Source organism: Rhinolophus sinicus, chromosome 9 (assembly GCF_057876585.1).
Source record: "Rhinolophus sinicus isolate RSI-liver-muscle chromosome 9, RSI-T2T, whole genome shotgun sequence".
In the NCBI taxonomy this organism is placed as follows: domain Eukaryota; kingdom Metazoa; phylum Chordata; class Mammalia; order Chiroptera; family Rhinolophidae; genus Rhinolophus; species Rhinolophus sinicus.
The window spans coordinates 25,756,821-25,778,041 of NC_142509.1; the positions used below are offsets into that span (position 1 = coordinate 25,756,821).

Sequence of the window (21,221 nt, forward strand, 5' to 3'; positions counted from 1 at the left end):
ATGGAGCAAGGCATGAAGGTGAGAGGCTCCAGGGAGTATTAAGAGGAAGGTGGACAGTTCCCTTTGATGGATGGTCCTGGTGGGTAGCAGGTGGATGGATGGAAAGACCTCACCACAATAAATTTCCAAGTCTAAAATTGAGGCAAAAATAAATCTCACTTCCTCTTATAAATATTTAGATAGTCACTGCTAATCTCACCTTTGCTTTCCTTGATTTCACTTAAATGAGGCTAGATTTTCCCCCCTGATTTTTCCCAGGTAAGTTTCATTCATGTATTCATTAGCTCAACAAGTCTTTATTGAGAGCACGCCATGTGATAAGTCACATGCCATCATTTTTCTCATGGAGTTAACATTCAAGTTAGGGGGAGACAGACAATAGGCAAACGATCAAATTAATACAATATGAGATTGTGATCAATGCTATGGAGAATGCAAACTGGTTGTGGTGATAGTGAATGTCCATAGGATGGGGACCCCAAGGAGATGAGACAGAGCCAGTCAGGTGGAGGGAAGGGTGTGTGAGGAGGTGACAGCATGGCTGAGACATGCACGAAGAGGGTGGCAGTCAGGCCAAGAGTTGGAGGAAGATCATTCCAGGCACACGGAAGAGTAGGTGCAAAGCTTTGGGGTGGGAATGAGCATGCCTACACAAAGAGGAGAGAGGGGGTAGTGGGGACTGGAACACAGTAAGCTGCATGCCTCATCCCGGCCCATTACTCCCTAAAGGAAACCAGAAGAGTCTTGATTTCCCTCTCGCACGCTCATCCCACATTCCATCCATCAGCAAGCCGTTTTTTAATTTATTATGGTAGCGTTCATATAACATTCACCATTTTAAAGTGGATGATTCAGGGACATTAATTACAATCACCGTATGTGAAACCATCACCACTATCTACGTCTAGAACATTTTCTCACCTCAAAAGGAAACCCTATACTCATTAAGTAGTTATTTCCCATTTTGCCCTCCCCCCCAGCCCCTGGCAACCACTAATCTGCTTTCTGTCTCTATGAGTTTGCCTATCCTGGACACTCCATGTAAATGAATGATACAATGTGTAGCCTTTGTGTCTTCTTTCACATACCGTGATATACTGTGTCTTCCTTCATATACCGTAATATATTGTGGCTTCTCTCATATGCTGTAATATTTTTGATATTCATCCATGTTGTAGCATGTATCAGTACTGTATTCCTTATTATGGCTGTTTAATATTCCATTGTATGGGTAGGCCACATTCGGTTTATCATTCAACTGATGGACATTTGGATTATTTCTACCTTCTGGCTGTTGTGAATACACTGCTGTGCACATTTGTGTAGAGGTTTTTGTGTGGACATATATTTTTACTTGGGTATATATCTCAGGCTGGAATTGCTGGGTGCCACAGACTGAATGTTTGTCCCCCACCCCACCCCAAATTCATATCTTGACACCTAATCCCCCATGTGATGGTATTTGGAGGTGATGCTTTTGGGAGGTAATTAGGTCATGAGGGTGGGGCCCACATGAATGGGATGAGTGCCTTCAAAGAGACACTCCAGAAAGTTCCCTTGCTCCTCTGCCATGTGTGGACACAGCAAGAAGGCTCGTCTATGAAACAGGAAGTGAGTCTTCACCAGACACAGAACCTACTCTCGCCTTGATCTTGGACTTCCAGCCACCAGAACGGCGAGAAATCCATTTCTGTTGTTCCTAAGCCACCCAGTCTAGGGTACTTAGTTACAGCAGCCCAAACTACGACACCGGTCATACGGTAACTCTCTGTTTACCATTCTGAGGGACCTCAGTTCTTTGCCACACTGCTGTGCCATGTTGCATTTCTACCCGCAGTGCATGCGGATTTTAATGTTTCCACATCCTTGCCAAAACTTATTATTTTTTAAACTATAGTTATCCAAGTGGGTGAGAAATGGTCTCTCACTATGATTTCGATTTGCATTTCCTTAATGAGTAATGATGTTGAACAGCTTTTCATATGCTGGTGAGCCATTTGTACAACTTCTTTGAAGAAGTTCTATTCCAGTCCTTTGCTCATCTTTCAATTGGATAGTCTTTTTTGTCGGTGAGTTGTATGAATTCTTTCTGTATTCTAGATACTAGACTCTTGTGACATATATGATTTGCACATATTTTCTCCCGTTCTGGGTTGTCTTTTCTGTTTTTTTGATAGTGGTCTATTGAGATAGTGTGCAAAAGTTTAAAATTTGTAGGAAGTCAAATTTATGTATTTTGTTGTTGCTTTGTGCTTTTAGTGTCATATGCATATGTAGGTTATGACTATTTGCCCCTATGTTTTCTTCCAAGAGTTGTATGGTTATATCTCTTATATTTAGGTCTCCAATCCATTTTGAGTTAATTTGTGTATATGGTGTGAGGTAAGGGTACAACTTCCTTTGCAGTTGCCCCAGGACCATTTGTTCAAGAGACTCTTGTTCCCCCACTGAATAGTCTTGGAAGCCTCTTGAAAACCAATTGATCACAGACGTATGGGCTTATTTATGGACTCTCAATTGTATTCAGCTATATCCTTATTCCAGTAAGTTATTTTGATCACTGTAGAGAAGTGTCAATCTTCCAATTTTGTTTTTCAAGATTGTTTTGGCTGTTTGGTGACTCTTGATATTCTATATGAATTTCTAGATCAGCTTTTCCATTTCTGCAAAAATGGCTGTTGGGATTTTCATAGGGATTGCCTTGAATCTGTAGATAGTTTGGGGGAGTATTGCCAAAGTTTATAAACTGCTTTCCCAGTTATCACTTGATCCTCTCCCACTTTGAGCTTGTGAGGTAAACAATGCAAACATAAGACACATAAGGAAATTGAGGTCAATGAGATGGAGAAACAAGCCCAAGGACTGATTGGTGGGAAGTAGCAGATCCAGGGAGGGCATGAAAGGCAGAAGAAATAAACACATGAAGGTGACAACTAGTATGATACATTTGGGGAACTGCATGTTGTTCAGTAAAGACTAGAATATTGGGGTGTAGTATATTGGGGTGGCTGAGGGAGAAGTGGAGTCCCTAGGGGAGGCAGCACCACATAGGGATAAAGACCGTAGTCTTTGGGCAGACGTATAGGAGACTGACTTTCAGCTCAGCTACTTACGAGCTGTGTAACCTTGATGATGACCCTTAACCTTCAGAACTTCAGTTCCTTCATCTATAAAATGGGGGCAATATTATCAATCTAAGCTTGTTATGAGAATGAAAGGGATACTGAGTGCTATTCCTGGCTCATAGAAAATGCTCAAGACATAATAGTCTCCAGTTTCCAGACTTCAAAATCTGATTGGCTTATCCCAGCCAATGAATCGATGCTCTACTGAGTCAGGTGACTCTATCTGCTCCAATCAGCTGTCACCAGAGGGCTAAAGCTATTTGGTATGAACATTGTTATTGGAGGAACTGAGGAAGGCAAGCAAAATGAAGAGTATAGAGCTCCGGATCTGTGCCTGTGGGTGAGGCCTAGAGAAGGTGGGAGAGAAAAGTATTTCTTGATGCTCTGTGAGAGCTGCAGGATGTTCCTGCTAAGGTTGTCCTGGTTCCTGTTCCATAACCATTGCCCTCCGAACAGTATTCCTTACCCTCTAAGGCTCAGTTTTCTCATCTCTAAAATGGGAGAGGTGTGAATTCTACTTGTATACCTACAAGGCATGATCAAAAAATATGGTGAATGTTTAAATTAAAAAAATTGTCAGAGTAAAAGACACATTGTCATTAATCCTCCTCAAAATACTCCCCTTCACTTTGAATACACTTATCCCAGCATTCTTGCCACTGTCTGAAGCAGTTCTGGAAGTCCTCTTTAGTGAGTGTCTTTAGTTGCGCTGTCGTGGCTGCCTCAATGTCCTGAATTCATTCGAAATGTTTACTTTTCATGGTCATTTTGACTTTGGGGAAGAGCCAGAAGTCACACGGTGCCAGATCCGGTGAATAAGGTAGATGAGAACATACCATGATGTTTTTATTTGACAGAAATTGCCATATACCACGAGCAATGTGTTACACGGGGCATTATCATGATGGAGGATGAAAGCGTTTCATGTCAATGTGTTGTTCATGATCCATGGTTTAGGGCACACTTTAAAACACACCTTCTCTCCACCATAGCTCACATCCACCTGACCACACCGAACAAGTTGAAACTTGTCACATACTGTTACTAAGGTTCGACGTGCCACTTCCCATATGGAAGATCCCTGCCTTTCCATTGGATGGCGTTCGGCAGCAGCATTTACCTTGTTTTTGATCACACCTCACATCTCTCAGTGCAGCTGTGAGGATAAGAATCAAATGGCATTGCATTTATAGAGACTCTTGGTGTAAACGCCATGTAAGTATATAGGATTGTTAATTTACTGAAGAAATGACCAGAACTGCTTTATCGAGCTGCCAAAGCAGATCTTAGTCAAGGCTCTTGGGGCAGAAAAGACACTCACTCTGAGTCACTTAAGTTGATGAAAAGATAGGAGAGGAAACTTATAGAGAAAAGGTCCAGGGGTCATGGGCCCTGTGTCCTGAGAATCCCTCACTGTCAAAACCTCTGATCCAGCCCCTCCCCCCCACGGCCCTGCTTGTATAGCCAAATAAGACAGACAAATGGCCAATAAGCCTATGAAAAGATGGTCAACATCTCTGATAATTAGGGGAAATGCAAATCAAAATCACGCGAAGGATCCCTCATAACCACTAGGATGGCCACACTGTATGTTATGTACGTACCAGGTATTTTTTCTTTTTTTCATCTGTTCATCTATTGATGGACATTTAGGTGGCTTCCGCCTCTTGGGTATTGTGAATAACGCTGCAAGGAGCATGGGTGTACAATGAGATATTGGTTTCAATTCTTTTGGATATACGCCCACATAGATATCAATGTATATTAATTATATAAATATAATTGGGATTGCTAGACATATGGTAATTCTATTCTTAATTTCTTGAGGAGTCCCCATACTGCTTCCCGTAACAGCTGCCCCATTTCGCATCCCCACAATAACAGCACATATGCCTTCCCATTTCTCCACAGCCTCACCTGTACTTATGATCTGGTCCTCAGGATAGACCCCTTCTCCTGGGAGGTCTCATCGTGACTCAGACCGCAGTCTGTCCACTGATCTCCAGTACCCGAGTGGCCACCTCCAAGGGCTCAGCAAAGGCATCCACCCTGGCATCCCAGGCTCCAGTAGTTCCATTATTTTGGTGGGCAATGGCACAGCCCACAGTCACTGACCCTCAGAAGTCTCACGGGGCCTTTCATGATTGACTTTCCAGCACCACTCGAGGGTATTCTTAGTTGTACATGTATCAAGAGCCCATTGGAACATTTGGTGTGGCCATTACTTACGGCTGAGGAATCTTTGAATAGCCAGACGTTACCTTGTAAGAGGGAACCAAGCTCTTCTTTTCCTACCATCTATACTGTTCCTCATTTTACCCATTGTGAGGACTTATCTAGTTCATCAACTCGTTTTACCACCTACAGGGCCAATAGCAGAGAACTTGGATACAGGGTCCAAACTCCCCCATATGGGAGAACTAAGCAGCTTGCTTCAATTCAGCAGGGAGACAAGGTTCAAAACTTTCATCTCTACGATGGGCAGCTCCTCAGGTTGTCCTGCCCCCCTTCTTAGAGGCAAACACTTGACCTGCTTGCACTCTCCCAAAAATACCTCCACCGTGAGCATGTGCCATTTTATAATTTTATTGCATAGTTCCATCTTCCTTAGAAGGGCCTTCGGAGACCACCCAAGACGTAACAGTTTCTTTATAGCTCCACATAATCTGAGGTCCTTCATCCCGACAGCATGCATGTCTAAGAGGGTGCCTCTAGCCCTGGATTCGGGCAGTGTTCTAGCCCCAAATCCCCGCGGGCATCGGTAGGTGGCTGCATAGAATTCTGCCAGAAATGCCAGCCTGTGTGTGTTGTAGTTGCAGTCACATTTGTAGCATTTGAATCCGGGCTCTCAGAATACAGAAGAATTCTTTACTACTGACTACAGAGGTGGGTTCAGGAGGTTGTAAGAGCTCCCCTTTTGTATGGGCAAAGGATGGGCTTGCCCAGCCCACAGCTGTGAGCTAGTGATAACAAATTCTCTCTTTATGAATCCCGTGCTTTTTATTTACACTTTCGGGAACCGGTGCGAATCCCTTTCTCACCTTCCTCCTTGGGGTTTTACTGTGGCCTTGCTGCTTTTGAACACAACACTGACGTAAGCCCAAGCTTCACTTTTGGCCTGTCAATATTATCTCCTTCAACATATTATAATATATACTGCATTGCTATCCACAAAATGCACAAAAGCTTCACCCACCACTCCCAAGCCATTTAAAATTATTTAAGTTAATCTTGATATAGTTCCAAACACGGAAAAGTTATAAGCAGAGCACAAGGCAGCCCAGTGTATCCTTCACTGAGATTCTACACCTATTAACATTTGCTGCATTAATTTTATCATCTCTATTCTCTCCCTCCCTTTCACAAAAGACAATTGCACACATTTAATGTACATACAGCTTGATGAGTTTGGACATATGTGTACACCTGTGATACCATCACTACAACCAAGGTACTAAACATATCCATCATTTCCAAAGTGTTCTTGTGTTCTGTAGTGTCTTGTTTTTGTTTGTTTTCTTGCTTTTTGTTTTTTAAGAACATTTCACATGAAGTCTACTCTCAAACTCATAGAAGCAGCGAATCAGGGGCAGGGTGGAGGAAGGAGGATTTAAATCAGGGAGGTCAATGTGATTTTCTGTAGGGTGGTTAGGGCAGGCCTCCTTTGTAGCCTGGTTCCATTAATTTGCGGAGGTGTGCTAATTATTCTCTTATAATTCTTTCCATCTTCCTTCTCTGTGATTATTTATGCATTCTATTTTCAGGGAGTCTCTGTGATTTCTCCTTTTTGTCTTAATTTGGCTGCTTGGTGTTTTGGCTATTATATTGGTTTCTTAAAGAACCACTGCTTCATTTTATTTATTAGTTCTATGTATTTTTTCACCTTCAATGTCACCATTCGTTTTCATTGGTTGGCTTGGTTTAGTTTGGTGTGTGATTGTGTTTTCTCATTGCAGGTGTAAATAAATAAATATCTACATAAATGTGTGCATGTGTTTGTGTACCCAATATATTTATGATCATATCGTAAATAAATATGTATATCCAAATTGTATTTGGTTATATACCGCTTTTTTTTTTTACCTGTGTGTCCCCATTTTTTCCAGCTTAAATACCATTTTTTCCTTCTACTTCCCACCCTCCTTTCTTTGCCAGAAAGACCAGCAGTTTTTTTCTGCACATCATCCCCTCAGTACTTATTTTAATCAGACCTCTGTGGCATTTGGGATTGTTTATAAGAATTATAAGGTAGTCAGATTTCCCACTGGATTCATTATTAACTAATCATTCACCCATCTATTTATTCTCTCTTGACATATTAATTGACCAGCTATTCTTTGCCAGCTACTATTGTATCCACTGGAGAAAGAGCAGGGAAAGGACAGGCAAAGCCCCTTCCCTCATGGTCCTTGCCTTCTGTCAGTGAAAGACCAACAAGAAACAGACATGGAAGTAACTATTCAGTGCCCAGGAATAAATCTTATCACACAACCTGCAAAACCAGGGAGCAGAAGAATTGTATAACTTTTCTGAGACGTATTAACGAAGACCTACTGGAAAGAGCCGCAGGGACCATAAAGAGGTTGGTACTCACTGAATGAAGCAGTCTGGGGGTGACTAATGCAGGCTCAGGACACAGTTACTAAAAACCTGCTACCCCAAGGACTGGGCTAGACCCACACAGGACACCGAGTCCACAGGCGATGTCTAAGAGTGTCTCATCCTATCCAACACTCCAGAATTTTCTCCTCTGATCCTCTTCTCTCCTCCCACACCCGCTCTCCTGGGTTGCCCTCCACCAGACAGACCATGATCTTAAACAAACTAGATCACTACCCAGAAGGCCCCAGGGCTGGTTTCTACAGCGAAATCTGAGCAGTAACCTTGGAGCCTAAGGCATCTTCCTTGGAATAACTTACAAGCCCAAGGATTTTCCTGGAAAATCCTAGTGAAACTCTGCAACTTGGAGGAGCTAAATCAATGTCTAAATTCAACACAACGCCAAGTTAACAGACAACAGAATTTGTTCTATTCTGGAACTCGGTGCAATGATCCTAAAATTCATTCGAAAGAATAGCCAGGAATTTTTGAGTGCTTAGCAGATTTAGGCTTTTGTAGTCCTTTTGTGGAATATGTTCAAGATACAATAAACAAAACATTGTGTTACTGGTGCACCAGTTTAGAATTAGAGCCGAGTGTAGACCCAGGTTTCTATAAGATGATGGTGGAAGTTCAAAGCAGGGGGTACGCTTAGGATTACTCAAGAAACAGTATCAGATAACTATCTTTCTCTTAATTAAAATGGGTATTCAGTGTGTGCATCAAGGGTTTAAATGCAAAACAAGGGCATTATAAAAACGTTACAAGAACTGGTGATTTAAAAAAATTTAAGTGGCAAGGCCAAAGAATGACAGAAACCTGGAAGCCATCGATACGAAGACTGATGCAACGAATATCATTTTTTAAAATGACCCCTCATACTTAAAAGCTTACAAATCACTGTGAATCCACTCGTAGGGATCTGCGTAGGAGACGAGGACAGATAAGCCTCAGTTTGAATTGAAGCAGTCACAGCAGCTACAATTTAGTTATATTAGTAATCGCGGGGATTTGGTTCAAGTGGGAAGTGGGAAAGGCACGAGCTGCTGCTGTTCCGAGTGCATGTCATTTGGCAGGTCACCTGGCAGGTTAATGCAGGGGACAGTGATGGGGGAGATAAGGTGGGGCAGGAGAGCGGGCAGAGCACCCCGGCTCCATCCCACTGAGAATGGGAGGATCTGAGATCCTGTCAGGTGCAGCTCAAGGTTGGTCTCATTTGGGCCGGGATGGAGATGGTGCCGGAAGAGGCTGGGCCGGCAGGCTTGAAATTGGGGTGGGTGGGGGCCCAGCATCCTGCAAGGTTTCCAAGCTGGTCTGACCTCCACCGCCTCCCCGCCCCTACTAGGTGACTGCTGCTGCTAAGCAGAGGGCTGTGTCCCCGGAAAGGCCAACCCTCTCAGAAGGGAGCTTCCCCCCCCACCCCCACCAGCCCTGCAAAGCTGTGGGGCTGGGAGGAGAGAGACCACACACCCATCACACACCCATCAGCCTAATTCCCCAGGTGGAAGGAAGGAAGGTAGGTGAGCTGTGGGAGCGGAGTGAGAGGACCAAGACGGGATAGGTGGGCTGAAGACCCATTCAGGTGGCGGTAGGTAGCTCAGGTGTGTGTCCTGGGGGTAGGGGCAGTGCAGGGGACAGGGACTCCTCGCTGTACTAGAGGGATACATACAGAAGAACCCAGCACACAACCGGCTCATACTAGCAAGCCGTGTGACCCCCCCACCCCCGTGTCTTGTGCATCTGTGGGGGATAAAGAATCACTTTCTTGAATTTCTGTGACTATTTTACCAGGTTCCCTGTCTTTTCCTACAAGACAGCTTAGGAGCAATGTCTTGTCGGTGTGATTGCAGAATTTGTGTAGTTAGTATCCTGATGCTTTATTTGAAGTCCTACTTTAAAAACAACAACAATAACAAACTGCCCAGGCAAGTACATGGAGACGTCTAATCTGTCTGTGAAGGCTTCTCCCCTACAGGGCCATCGCCTCCAGGACAGCAATGAGCGGCAGGGCCAGGACTCGGGCCCGGGCCCGGGGCAGAGCACGCAGTGGGGCATCCCCCAAACCTGCTACACCTGGACCCTCTGTGGCACCTGGAGCCGCTGCGGCAGTAAGCGCTGTAATATTCATTGTTTCCTTTGTGCAAAAGATGCTGCCTCTGCGAAAAGAGAATTGGTTGTTGGGCCAGGGTAGCTCAGGTGTAGAGTTCTCTCCTGAGGACAGAGAATGAATCAACGTCCTAAGAAGTCAGTCTCTGCAGATGCTGGCACGGGGGGGCATTAACTTTCTACCTGGATATCCTGTCTACCACTTCCCTTCCATGTTTGGTTTCACAGATGCAAACACTTTTAAACCCAAGCAGACGGGAAGGCTGCTACATTTCTTCTCCTCATAGGCAGTGACTTCAAAAGGGGCAACTTTGTTCGAGTGCTTGAACAGCCCGAATGATGAGGTTGGTGCAAAGGTAACTGCGGTTTAAAAGGTTAAAAACAATTGCAAAAACCGCGATTGTTTTTGCACCAACCTAATACATACTTTTCAACACGGTTTAAATTTGTCACCCCTGCTGTCTGTAAGCATTTCTGTCTTCTCTTATCCCATATTCACGTGGCGCATTCCTGAAGCAGAGCCCACTGCCATGTGAGGGGTCTCGCTTTTAGGACCCCCACTCACCCGGCACCATCCAGGTACATTCAGTCTCCTCTGCGATTGTTGCTCCCCTCGCCTGTTCTTCGCTTACGCCTCAGCCTTCCTCCTCTGTCCTAATTCTCACATCAACTCCTGTGTCACTGACACAAACCGAACATCAGAGCAGAACATAAAGGTCTTCTCCCACTGCATCTCCATTGCCTGGCCGCGGGCCCTCAGCTGAAACCCTGAAGTGCTAGCTTTGCTTCTACTGTGTTTCCCCAAAATAAGACCCAGCTGGACCATCAGCTCCTATGCGTCTCTTATGCTCTTGTGCGGTTCAGTGGCGCGATGATGGGAGAGGAGACTCTGGTTGGAGTGAAGAGAGAGCCCTCTTTTCTGCGTGAGAAACTCCCTCCGTGTGGCGTTCAGATCACCACAAACCCTGGGTCTTGCTCCTGCTTCACTGACCTCCGCTGCTGGATTGTCTTTGCTGGGTTCTCCTCCCTGCCCTGTTGCTGTGCCCCAGACCTAGTCCTTGGACCTCTTCTCTTTGCTACAAGTACTCACTCCCATGGTCATCTCGTCAGTGTCATGGCTTTAACTGTTATCTGGTACGTGGGCAGGTCTGCATATTTATATCTCTGGCCAGACCCCTCTCCTGCCCTACCCAACACCCCACAGATGTCTCCCATTCCTGATTCGCCCTCCCAGACATGTCATACTTAATTTGAAGAAGTCCTATCCTGCCAGTTGCCCAGGCCAGTCTTTAGATTCATTCTCCACTTCTCTCTTTATCTCAAACCCGTGGCAGAAACAAGCAGGAAATACTGTTGTCTCTGACTTGCAAAAGAAGATCCAGCACCTGGCAGTTTCTCGCCACCTCTCTTCCTACCTCTGGTCCAAACCACCAGCACCCCCTGCTGGACACTGCAAGTGGCCTCCTAACTGGACTTGCTTTTGCTCTGGTCTCAACCTTCAGTCTGTTTGTTCTCAACACAGAACCAGAGACATCGGTTCCTGGAGCAATTCTGGCCACGTCCCTGGAAGGGTTCCCATTTCCTCAGAGCCAGAAGCAAATCTCTTCAGATGGCCTCCCTCCCCCACCGCTCTGACTTCCCTTCCTGCTCCTCTGCCCCCGTCGGCCTTGCTCCAGCTGCACTGGCCACCTTCCTCTTCCTGGGACATTTCTACCTGAGGAACTTGGCACTGTCTTGCCTCCACCTATGGCTTGTGTAAGCTTGTTACACTCACTCACCTCCTTCCAGTCTTTGATTCAATGTCAACTTCTCACTGAGGTTCTGCTTTGTCCCCCATTGATTCAGGCAACCAGTCCCCTTCACACCTCGCCTTCCCAATAACTGCCAATTTTCCTTACTTTGCTATTTTCTTCATTCCCCTAGCAATTACCATATGATTGCTAAATACAGGTTATAGTCTGTCACCTGCAGGTGAGCTTTTCAAAGGAAGTTCCTTTGCTTTATGCCCTGCTAGTGCCCGGCACGTGGCAGCCGTACAATCATTTCTGGATGATGAAGGAACAGAGTGACAGCGTGACTGTTTATTTCTATCTCCAAAAACATGCAGACTCAGCAACCTGGTCAAATCCAGCCTGGACTCCAGCAACTGCAAGAGGAAAGCCACGTGGCTGAACCAGGACAGCCCAGAGGAGCAGAAGGAACATCTCAGCCTCCAGGTAAAAAGAGGGAAGAAGAAGGATGTGGTGAGGGGCAGGGATGCTTAAAACAGGAGGGGACCCCACAGCAATAAAATTCTAGACAGATAGCCTGGGTGTTCCCAGGAGGTTTGGCAGGATGGGAAGAATGTACAGCTTGCAACGACTCCCTTTCCTGCAACCCGTATTTCACCCTCCTATATGGTAAGGCTTATGGAAAAAGAAATGGAGATCATTATTCATTCGCCAATTCAATGTAATTGCGTTGCCAATTTAAACACTGCACTTGCATACGATAACTCTAAGTAAACTCAGGAATCCTAGGAACATTCTTTTCTTGGGTTCAAAAATGGCTGCACTTAAAGTTTGAGCAGCTCCTTGGATATCTCCGTGTTCACCTACGGTGTTTTGTCCTCACAAGTGAAAGGTTATCATCACTGGACAGGTGAGAGCACAGGCTCAGATGTTGTCATTTGCCAAGGATTGACGAATGCAACTAACCTCAGATCTGTTTCTCCAATTTGCTTTAAAAAAAATTTTTTTTTCCTATTTATTCTGGTAAGAACAGTTAATGCGAGACCTACCCTCTTCACATACTTTTAAGTGTACAATACAGTGTTGTTACCTATAGAAGCAAGGTTGTACAGCAGATCTCCTGGAAGTTCTTTGGCATAACTGAAACTTTGTATCTGTTGATTAGCAATTCCCCATTGCACCATCCTTCACCTCCTGAAAACCACCACTCTAAGCGTGGCTTCTAAGAGTTTGATTATTTTAGATTCCTCATATAAGTGGGACTATGCAGTATTTGTCCTCCTGTGACTGGCTTATTTCACTCAGCATAACGTCCTCAAGGTTCATTGATGTTGTTGCATATGGCAGGATTTCTTTCTTTTTAAAGGCTGGATAACATTCCACTGTATGGATATGCCGCTTGAAACGTTACCCGTTCATCTGTTGATTGTTAGATCGTTTCCATGGTTTGGCTATTTTTAATAGTGCTGCAATGAACATGGAAGAGCTAGTATCTCTTTGGTATCCTAATAGCCATCCTTTTGGACAGATACCCAGATGTGGGATTGCTGGATCATAAGGGAGTTCTATTGTGAGGAATCTCCATACTGTTTTCCATAGAGGCTGTACCAGGTTGCAATCGCACCAGAGTATATAGGGGGTTTACATTTTTCCACATTTTCATTGACACCAGTCTTTTTTTTGTGTTTTTGTTTTTTTAATAATAACCATCCTTACAGATGTGAAGTGCTATCTCATTGTGCTTTGATTTGCATTTGATGCTTTGATTTGCATTTGATGATAGTGACCTTAAGCATCTTTTCATATACCTGCTGGCCATTTTTATGTCTTCTTTGAAGAGATGTCTATTCAGGTCCTTTCCCTTTTTTAAATTGAGTTAGGTTTTTTGCTATTGAGTTGTAGGATTTCCTTATATATTTTGGAAATTTACCCCTTATCAGATACATGGTTTGCAACTAACCTCTCCCATTCTGTAAGTTGCTTTTTCACTCTGATTGCTTCTCTTGCTGTGCAGATTTTTAGCTTGATGAAGCCCCACTTGCCTATTTTTGCTTTTCGTGGCGTGTGCTTTTGGTATCATATCCATGAAATGATCACCAAGACAAATGTCACAGAGCTTTTCCCCTGTGTTTACTTCTAGGAGTTTTATAGTTTGGGGTCTTATACTTAAGTCTTTAATCCATTTTGAGTTGATTTTTGTGTGTGGTGTAAGAGAAGGGTTCAATTTCATTATTTTGCACGTGGATATTCAATTTTCCCATTACCATTTGTTGACGAGACATCCCTTCTCCATTCCATGTCTTTGGCACCCTTACTGAAGATTGGTTGACTATACATATTTTTTTTTTCCTTCTGGGCTCTCTATTCTACTCCATTGGTGTAGCTCTAAGCCAGTATCACACTATTTTAATCACTACAGTTTTGTAATGTATTTTGAAATAAGGAAGTGTGATACCTCCAGCTCCGTTCTTTGTGGGGTTTTTTTGTTGTTGTTGTTGTTTGGTTGGTTTTAGCTATTCGGGGTCCTTTGCACTGTCATTCAGTTATTGACCTTGTAAAAAATTTAAATCTGTATAAATATTAGAATGTAAAAAAATATATAGTATGAGAGCCTTTTCCAGTTGCTGTTATTAATAAGAAAAAGAATAGATCAGTGGTTCTGTATTAAAAGCCAGTTGCATGGAATTGTTGTCCGCAATTTCTGACGCCCACTAGAGGGCAGTGTGGTGCCAGACGACGAGCCCGTAAAGCTGTCGAGTCGGCACAAGGTGTCTGCTTTGAAGAATCTTGTACTCTGAACAGATACTTGGTGAAGCTGGACAAATATTAGAGCGAGGAAATAAAGCCACCACTGATATGGCCCGGCGACTCGTCCCAAAATCTTCTGGGTAACAATCCCTTTTCCGGTGACTCATTGTTAAAATAGTGTTGTTTGCATCCTTTTGACATCTTTTCCACCTGAAACCACCTTCACTGTTTGACTTACCGGTAATATCTGGGATTTAATATTGTCCTTTCTATTCACATTTCCCTGTTTATTGTTCAAATTCGTGGCTTTCACAGAGGAACTCCAGCTCTCGGCCGGATTACAGGCAGTAACGCTAAAACCCCGGAGCGGTTGCGGGGGAGTTTTTCGAGACCTCGTGGTGAACACTCGGCAGCACTTGGAACATGTTCGAGAGTCCACAGCAGGTACGCTGGCTGCCAACAATGCCGTTTTATGGACTTGTTCATTTTAAACTTTTGATAAGATGCATGTTGGTGTTTAAGAATCTATACAGCTTCCTGCCATCCCTGTAAGTGGACGTACCCTTTCATTTTTTTGTCAGTAACATTCACTTTTGCAGAAATAAAGACTTATTTTAGAGTCCTGGATATACTCTCCATTTGTCTCTTTCCTTTTTATAGCCGCTAAGATAGAATCACCCACATCATCGGTTGTGCCGAGATTTTTTTAAAAAGATTTAAACACTATTACACAATGTGCCTTCCACCCCCTAATGCCCCTTTTAGGAAGCCTTATGCTCCAGAGGTTTTGTTTTTACTTTGACCTCTTTATTGTTGTTAAATATTTTAACCTTATATTTTAACTGTCTAAATGTGTGCTTGCATCAGATTTTACCTAAATTGATGTTAGGCATTCTGGGTGGCAGGTATACAAAAATGTTTGTTATTTGTTGTTAATCTCCCTGTTTGCCCTGACTGTGGCTGTCAACATATTGTAGTGTCCAAATCGGTTGGGGGTCCAATCAGCTCCTCTTTTTTCATCACTGACATGTGGCTCAATGTTTCAGGCTCGCAAGGTAAAATGGTCAAGCTGTTTGCAAACCATTTCCGAGTGGTCTCTCAACCCCAGTGGATTGCATATAAGTACAATGTAGACTACACGCCAGACATAGAGAATGGAAATGTCCGTGAAAGTTTGCTTTTTCAACATGAAGCATTACTTGGAAAGTGTCGTATATTTGACGGAAACTCTCTGTTATTACCTCACAGACTACCTAAACCAGTTAAGTAATGTTATTTGGCATTTTCCTGCCATTGTTCTTTCTCTTACATTTTCACTTTATTTTAGCAAAACTCTTATCATTTCTGTAGAATGGTGTGCAGAGATGTCTTGAAGATCTCTTGCCTGACGGATCTGGAACAAAACCCATATGCCATATTTGATTATCATTGATATTCTCTGATGTTTCTTATTTTAGTGCTTAAAAGGAATTTAATATAAGGGTAAATTAAAATACATACCTTTTTTCATGGCACAATGTGTCTCAAAAATGCTGATAATGAAATTTTGAATAATTTATGTTTTACTTTCTTGTTTCTCCAAAACTCCAGCAAAAACAAACAAAAAAAATAGGACTTACTATTTTTTTCTATACATTTCTATATTAATTAACAAAATACATCATTTACAGGAGCTTGTTTAAGTAAAAAGTAGTTTTAATTTCAATATTTAATTCTGACTCTTCACTTTTCTAAATCACATTTTTCTACCTGTGTGTGTCCTTGTGGGAAAGACTGCTCTTGCCACGGTGGTATGTTGGCTAGCCAAGTGACATGCTGATTTGTGATGTGATGGAGATTCGTGTCCTTGGAGGACCCTCTGATCCTTTTGGTTTTCCTTTATCTCAGAAAACGGAATTGGTCAGCAAGCTCAAAGATGACGCGCTTGTGAAGGTCACCGTCGAGTTCTCCAGCGAGCTCACGCCCACCTCACCAGATCGCCTCCGTTATTATAACATCCTATTTAGAAAGTATGTCGGTGAGATTTAGTAGCTTGAGCTTTGGCTGTGTTTTAGTAGGTGTCAGTGGTGTTGAACACAGCCATTTGCTTCTAGCATTTTGTGTTCTTGACAGTCCCCCAGTATTGAGAGAGGGAAGGATCTTTTAGATGCAATGACACTTGTACCCCACCTAGACATGTGCAGGTGGGTTGCACACAGGGTCAATGGATTGTCCCCAGTACTGTTCTCCCTGCCTACCTCCACTTCCCATGTCTGGCACCTACCTAGGGGAAGTAACGAGACATCCACTACACACATCCATGCACAGTGCTGTTTGGAGCAAATACACTTGTTTTCTATTCTGCATGCACTGTGGTGAACAAATACTCAAAATTAATAATTTAGTCTGCACATTTCAGTCTGCAAAAGCTGTTTGGATTCATTTCTGGGAAGGAAGGCTATCCTGATGACCGTTCCATGATATTTTGTTTTATTATATATTATGAAAAGGAGACAAAACCGAGGTTGAAGGAACCTTTAATATCCACTTCACCATGTAATTTAATGTCGTATCAGGAACTTCGTGTTAGTATAACCAAAGTCACTGACAGATTGGTTTGCCCTACATGTATCCTTATATGTTAGTTACCAAGTGCTTGCTAATAGTCACTGTTCTTTCAATAAAAACCTATTCTTTTCATTTCTAGAATTTTGAAGATCATGAAGTTGAAACAAGTTGGTCGCAACTATTACAATGACGTGGAGGGCGAAGAGATCTTGCAGCATAAGTTTGTATAAAGTGGAAGGTTTCACCTTCTGCAGATATAATTACAGAAGCTTTTGATAAAGTTACTCTCATTTGCAATAGTCTGATTTATAAGTGATGCTCTTTTAAATGGTACCTGCTGGTGATGAACAATTAAGTTACAGTTTAATGTAAATTTAAAATGAAGTGAAATGATTCCCTCTAAAAATCCCAGCATGATAAGAATAAACCTTAAGATATTCAGTTGTGTAAACCTACTGGAAAACCTAAATAATCATTCAAAACTTGGGTAATTTCTCTCTGAAAATATTTTCAGTCACAGCAATTATATCTCCATGTATATATATTCCTTCTTGGTACATATTTATATAAGCTTTCATATATATGTATTTCACATATATGTGATATTCTCACATAAACAAATATATAAGATAATTCAAGCCTGCAGGTGATAATAAAAATGGTTTAACATACAAGTAAGTGATGTATTACTTATAACTGGCACGTCTAGTAAATCTCTGTTTGAAGGTCTTTCAAAAGACCAGTTATTACTAAAAATGAGACATTAAAGCTGACTCCTACATATCAGTTTTAGACCGTGAGTTCAGGCACTGTGACACTTGGTTTTATGTTCAGAGTTTGGACTTTGACACCCACATCTAACTTATTCTATTTGCAGACTGGAAGTCTGGCCTGGTTATATTACTTCTATTCTTCAGTATGAAAACGATATGACTCTCTGTGCTGACGTGAACCATAAACTGCTCCGAATGGAAACTGCTTATGATGTAATAATGCGTATTCGTGAGGAGGCCAAAAGCAAAAATCTTGACGTCGAAAAACAAGTTGCTAAAGAATTAGTTGGATCGATCGTTTTTACAAAGTAAGTCTGCTTTTTGAAAACCTATCCTGTCATGTTGATGACGTATTTTTCATGTGAGATGTTCCTATGGATTTCGAATCACTAAATGGTAAAGTTCAGAAGTAGAAATAGCACGAACATTGGCAATCATCACTGGACATTTTCCTCATCTGGTTATACAGCATGGGAGAGGGATCTGTGTCAATTGTCGATTGTGCTGTTCTTGCGATTCCTAATACTAATTTAGTCATTCGCTCCGAACCCTCACTTGCCCATAATAGAGTATGGCTTCTTCTGAATTTCTTTCCTTTCTCTCTCTTTGCATCTAGTTTTTTTTAAAAATTGGTGCTTAATTATAAACCATTAGCAAATTTCCATTTAAAGGAAGTTTTTACTTTGAATCTCTCTCTACCCAAGAAATTTTAAATTGATAAGAAAATGGATTTAAAGTTACTTAGCCAAAATAATCTTAGAAAGAGCCAAGTCAGAGGACTCACACTTCTCAATTTCAAATCTTACTACAAGCCAGAAATTAAGACACTGTGATATGGAATAAGGATAAATATGTAGATAAATGGAATAGAATTGAGAATCCAGAAGTTAATTCTCTCGTTTACAGTCAAGATGATTTTCAATAAGGTTGTCAAGACAATTCAACTGAGGAAAGAAGAGTCTTTTCAACAAATATTGCCGGGACAGCTGGGTATATACCTCTCCCTTCCTCGTACAATACAGGAAATTAACTGAAATTTAACTCCAAAAATTACTCAAAAGAGACCTAAACATAAGAGCTAAAAGTGTACAATTCTTAAAAGAAAATGTGGGAGATCTTCTTCCCTTTGGATTAGGCAAAACCTTATTAGATAAGACACCAAAAGCACAAGTGATGACAAAAGAAACACAGATAAATTGGACTTCACCAAATTAAAACCTTTTGTTCTTCAAGGTACAGCATCAAAAAAGTGAAAAGACAACGGAAAGAATGGAATATTTGCAAATCACATATCTCATCAATAATTTGAACCTTGATATCTAAAGAACACGAAAAAAATAACTAAGAGAGTGCCCATTTTTTAGAGTTGGGTTAAAGATCTAAATAGACATTTCTCCAAAGCAAATATACAAATAGCCAATAAGCACATGAAAAGATGCTCAACATCATTAGCCGTGAGGGAAATGCAAGTCAAAACCACAATGAAGTATGACTTCATACCCACTAGGTTGGCTAAGATAAAAAAAGGCAGATACTAACAAGTGTTTGTAAGGATGTTGAAAAACTGGAACCAACTCTCATAACAGTGTTGGTGTGAATGTAAACATGGCCTCTTTGGAAAACAGGTGGCATTTCCAAAGTATGATATATATATATATATATATATATATATATATATATATATATATATATATATATATATATATGTTATCATATGACCCAGCAATTCCACTTCTAGTTATATACCGAAGAAAAATGAAAACATATGTTCACCAAAATTGTTAATGTCCATAACATCATTATTTATAACTTAAACTGTAAGCAACCCAACTGTTTATCAGATGTAGTATATCTATACAATGGAATATTATTTGGCAATAAAAAGGAATTAAGTACCAATGTATTGCTACAGCATGGATGAACCTCGAAAACATTATGCTATGAAAGAAGCCAGTCAGGATACATCATATATTGTATGATTCACTTCATGTGAATGTGACAAACAGGCAAATGTCAAACATATAGGGACAGAAAGTAGAGCAGTACTTGCCTAAGGCCTGGGGGAGTTGGGTGGAAATAGTGAGTAATGGCTTAGGTTATGAGTTGTGGTCATTTCTTCTTTGGGTGATGAAAATATTCTACAATTGTGTGGATGGTTACACAACTCTGTGAATACACTAGAAAACACTGGACTATGCACATAAACGGATGAATTCCATGTGAATTCATCTTAATAAAATTGATATATCCTGCAATTACTTGTAGGATTTAAACCCCCTTATTTCTTGCCTGGTTCTATGTAATGAGTAAGTCAGGGATAATACCATGTATATTGTGATTATTCCACAGGTTCAACAACAAAACCTACAGGGTGGATGCTATTAATTGGAAGGAAACTCCCGAAACTGAATTTAAAAAATCAGATGGCACTAAAATCACCTTTGTGGAATACTATAAGAGGGTATGAAATTTTATTTAAATACATTTTAAATTTTAATGTCTTCATGCCTACATTATGTAGTTAAACGTATTTCTCTTGAGAAAATGAATGTGGGAAGACTTCAGATGTGAAAACTTTTTTCATGTTAAAAGTTTCCGTCTTGTAGAACTTGGTTCAAAATGAAGACAAAAAATGACCAATTACCATCTGAAATTATGCCAAATATGTGTGAAGTCTCATAATTCATGGATTCCTTAATCTTTGAGTGTTCACACACACACACACAAAAGGTAAACTTTGCTTAGTAAACTAAGCTACATCGGTTGATGAGGTTGGTTTTCTGGCTTTGGCAAATGAGAGAAAGATAATTAAATGAACTGCAGATATTTGTAGCAAATGGGAAGAACTTATAAATGGATGATTAAAAAAAACCCTAGTATTTTTATATCAGAACCCAAAACATAGCTACTTGTTATCATGTAGCGTACATACTGTGTTTCCCCCCAAAATAAGACCTAGCCAGACAATCAGCTCTAATGCGTCTTCTGGAGCAAAAATTAATATAAGACCCGGTCTTGTTTTCCTATAATATAAGACCGGGTCTTATATTAATTTTTGCTCCAAAAGAGGGGTTAGAGCTGATTGTCTGGCTAGGTCTTATTTTTGGGGAAACACAATAGTCCTCTGACATCCCTTCAAGGGGATGGTTCCATTACGAGATTATCCTCTTTTGTGCTCCATGCTTAGTGCTTGTTCATTCAATCCAGAAAGCATTTAGTGATATAGCCGGTATATGAGGTTCGACAATGAAGTTCATGAACTTGTTGCAACCATGTTAATCTTTTTTTTTATATCAGAGGGATTATTCATTACGAATTTGTACCAACTGGACAAACAGTTAACCAAGTTTACTATTTGGAAGTGTTGAAAAGGCTGCGTGAAAAAGTTAGACAACCTGAAATTTTCACCAACAATCCAAGGCTCTTGCATCACGACAATGCCCCAGCTCACACGGCACTGTCTGTGAGGGAGTTTTACCCAGTAAACACATAACTGTATTGGAACACCCTCCCTACTCACCTGATCTGGCCCCCAGTGACTTCTTTCTTTACCCAAAAATAAAGGAAATATTGAAAGGATGACATTTTGATGA

At 41.5% G+C, this 21,221-nt stretch overlaps 1 protein-coding gene across 1 annotated transcript in view; it reads left to right on the plus strand.

Moving 5' to 3' along the window:
- PIWIL3 (piwi like RNA-mediated gene silencing 3) overlaps positions 1-21,221 on the plus strand; it is a 39,229-nt gene continuing 18,008 nt past the window's right edge. Inside the window, exons 1-10 of the mRNA XM_088801139.1 lie at positions 1-18; positions 9,700-9,832; positions 11,507-11,585; positions 11,938-12,073; positions 14,653-14,752; positions 15,355-15,569; positions 16,196-16,317; positions 16,995-17,075; positions 17,733-17,936; positions 19,978-20,089. Coding sequence (XP_088657265.1) covers positions 1-18; positions 9,700-9,832; positions 11,507-11,585; positions 11,938-12,073; positions 14,653-14,752; positions 15,355-15,569; positions 16,196-16,317; positions 16,995-17,075; positions 17,733-17,936; positions 19,978-20,089 — 1,200 coding nt within the window. The remainder of the gene's footprint in view (positions 19-9,699; positions 9,833-11,506; positions 11,586-11,937; positions 12,074-14,652; positions 14,753-15,354; positions 15,570-16,195; positions 16,318-16,994; positions 17,076-17,732; positions 17,937-19,977; positions 20,090-21,221) is intronic.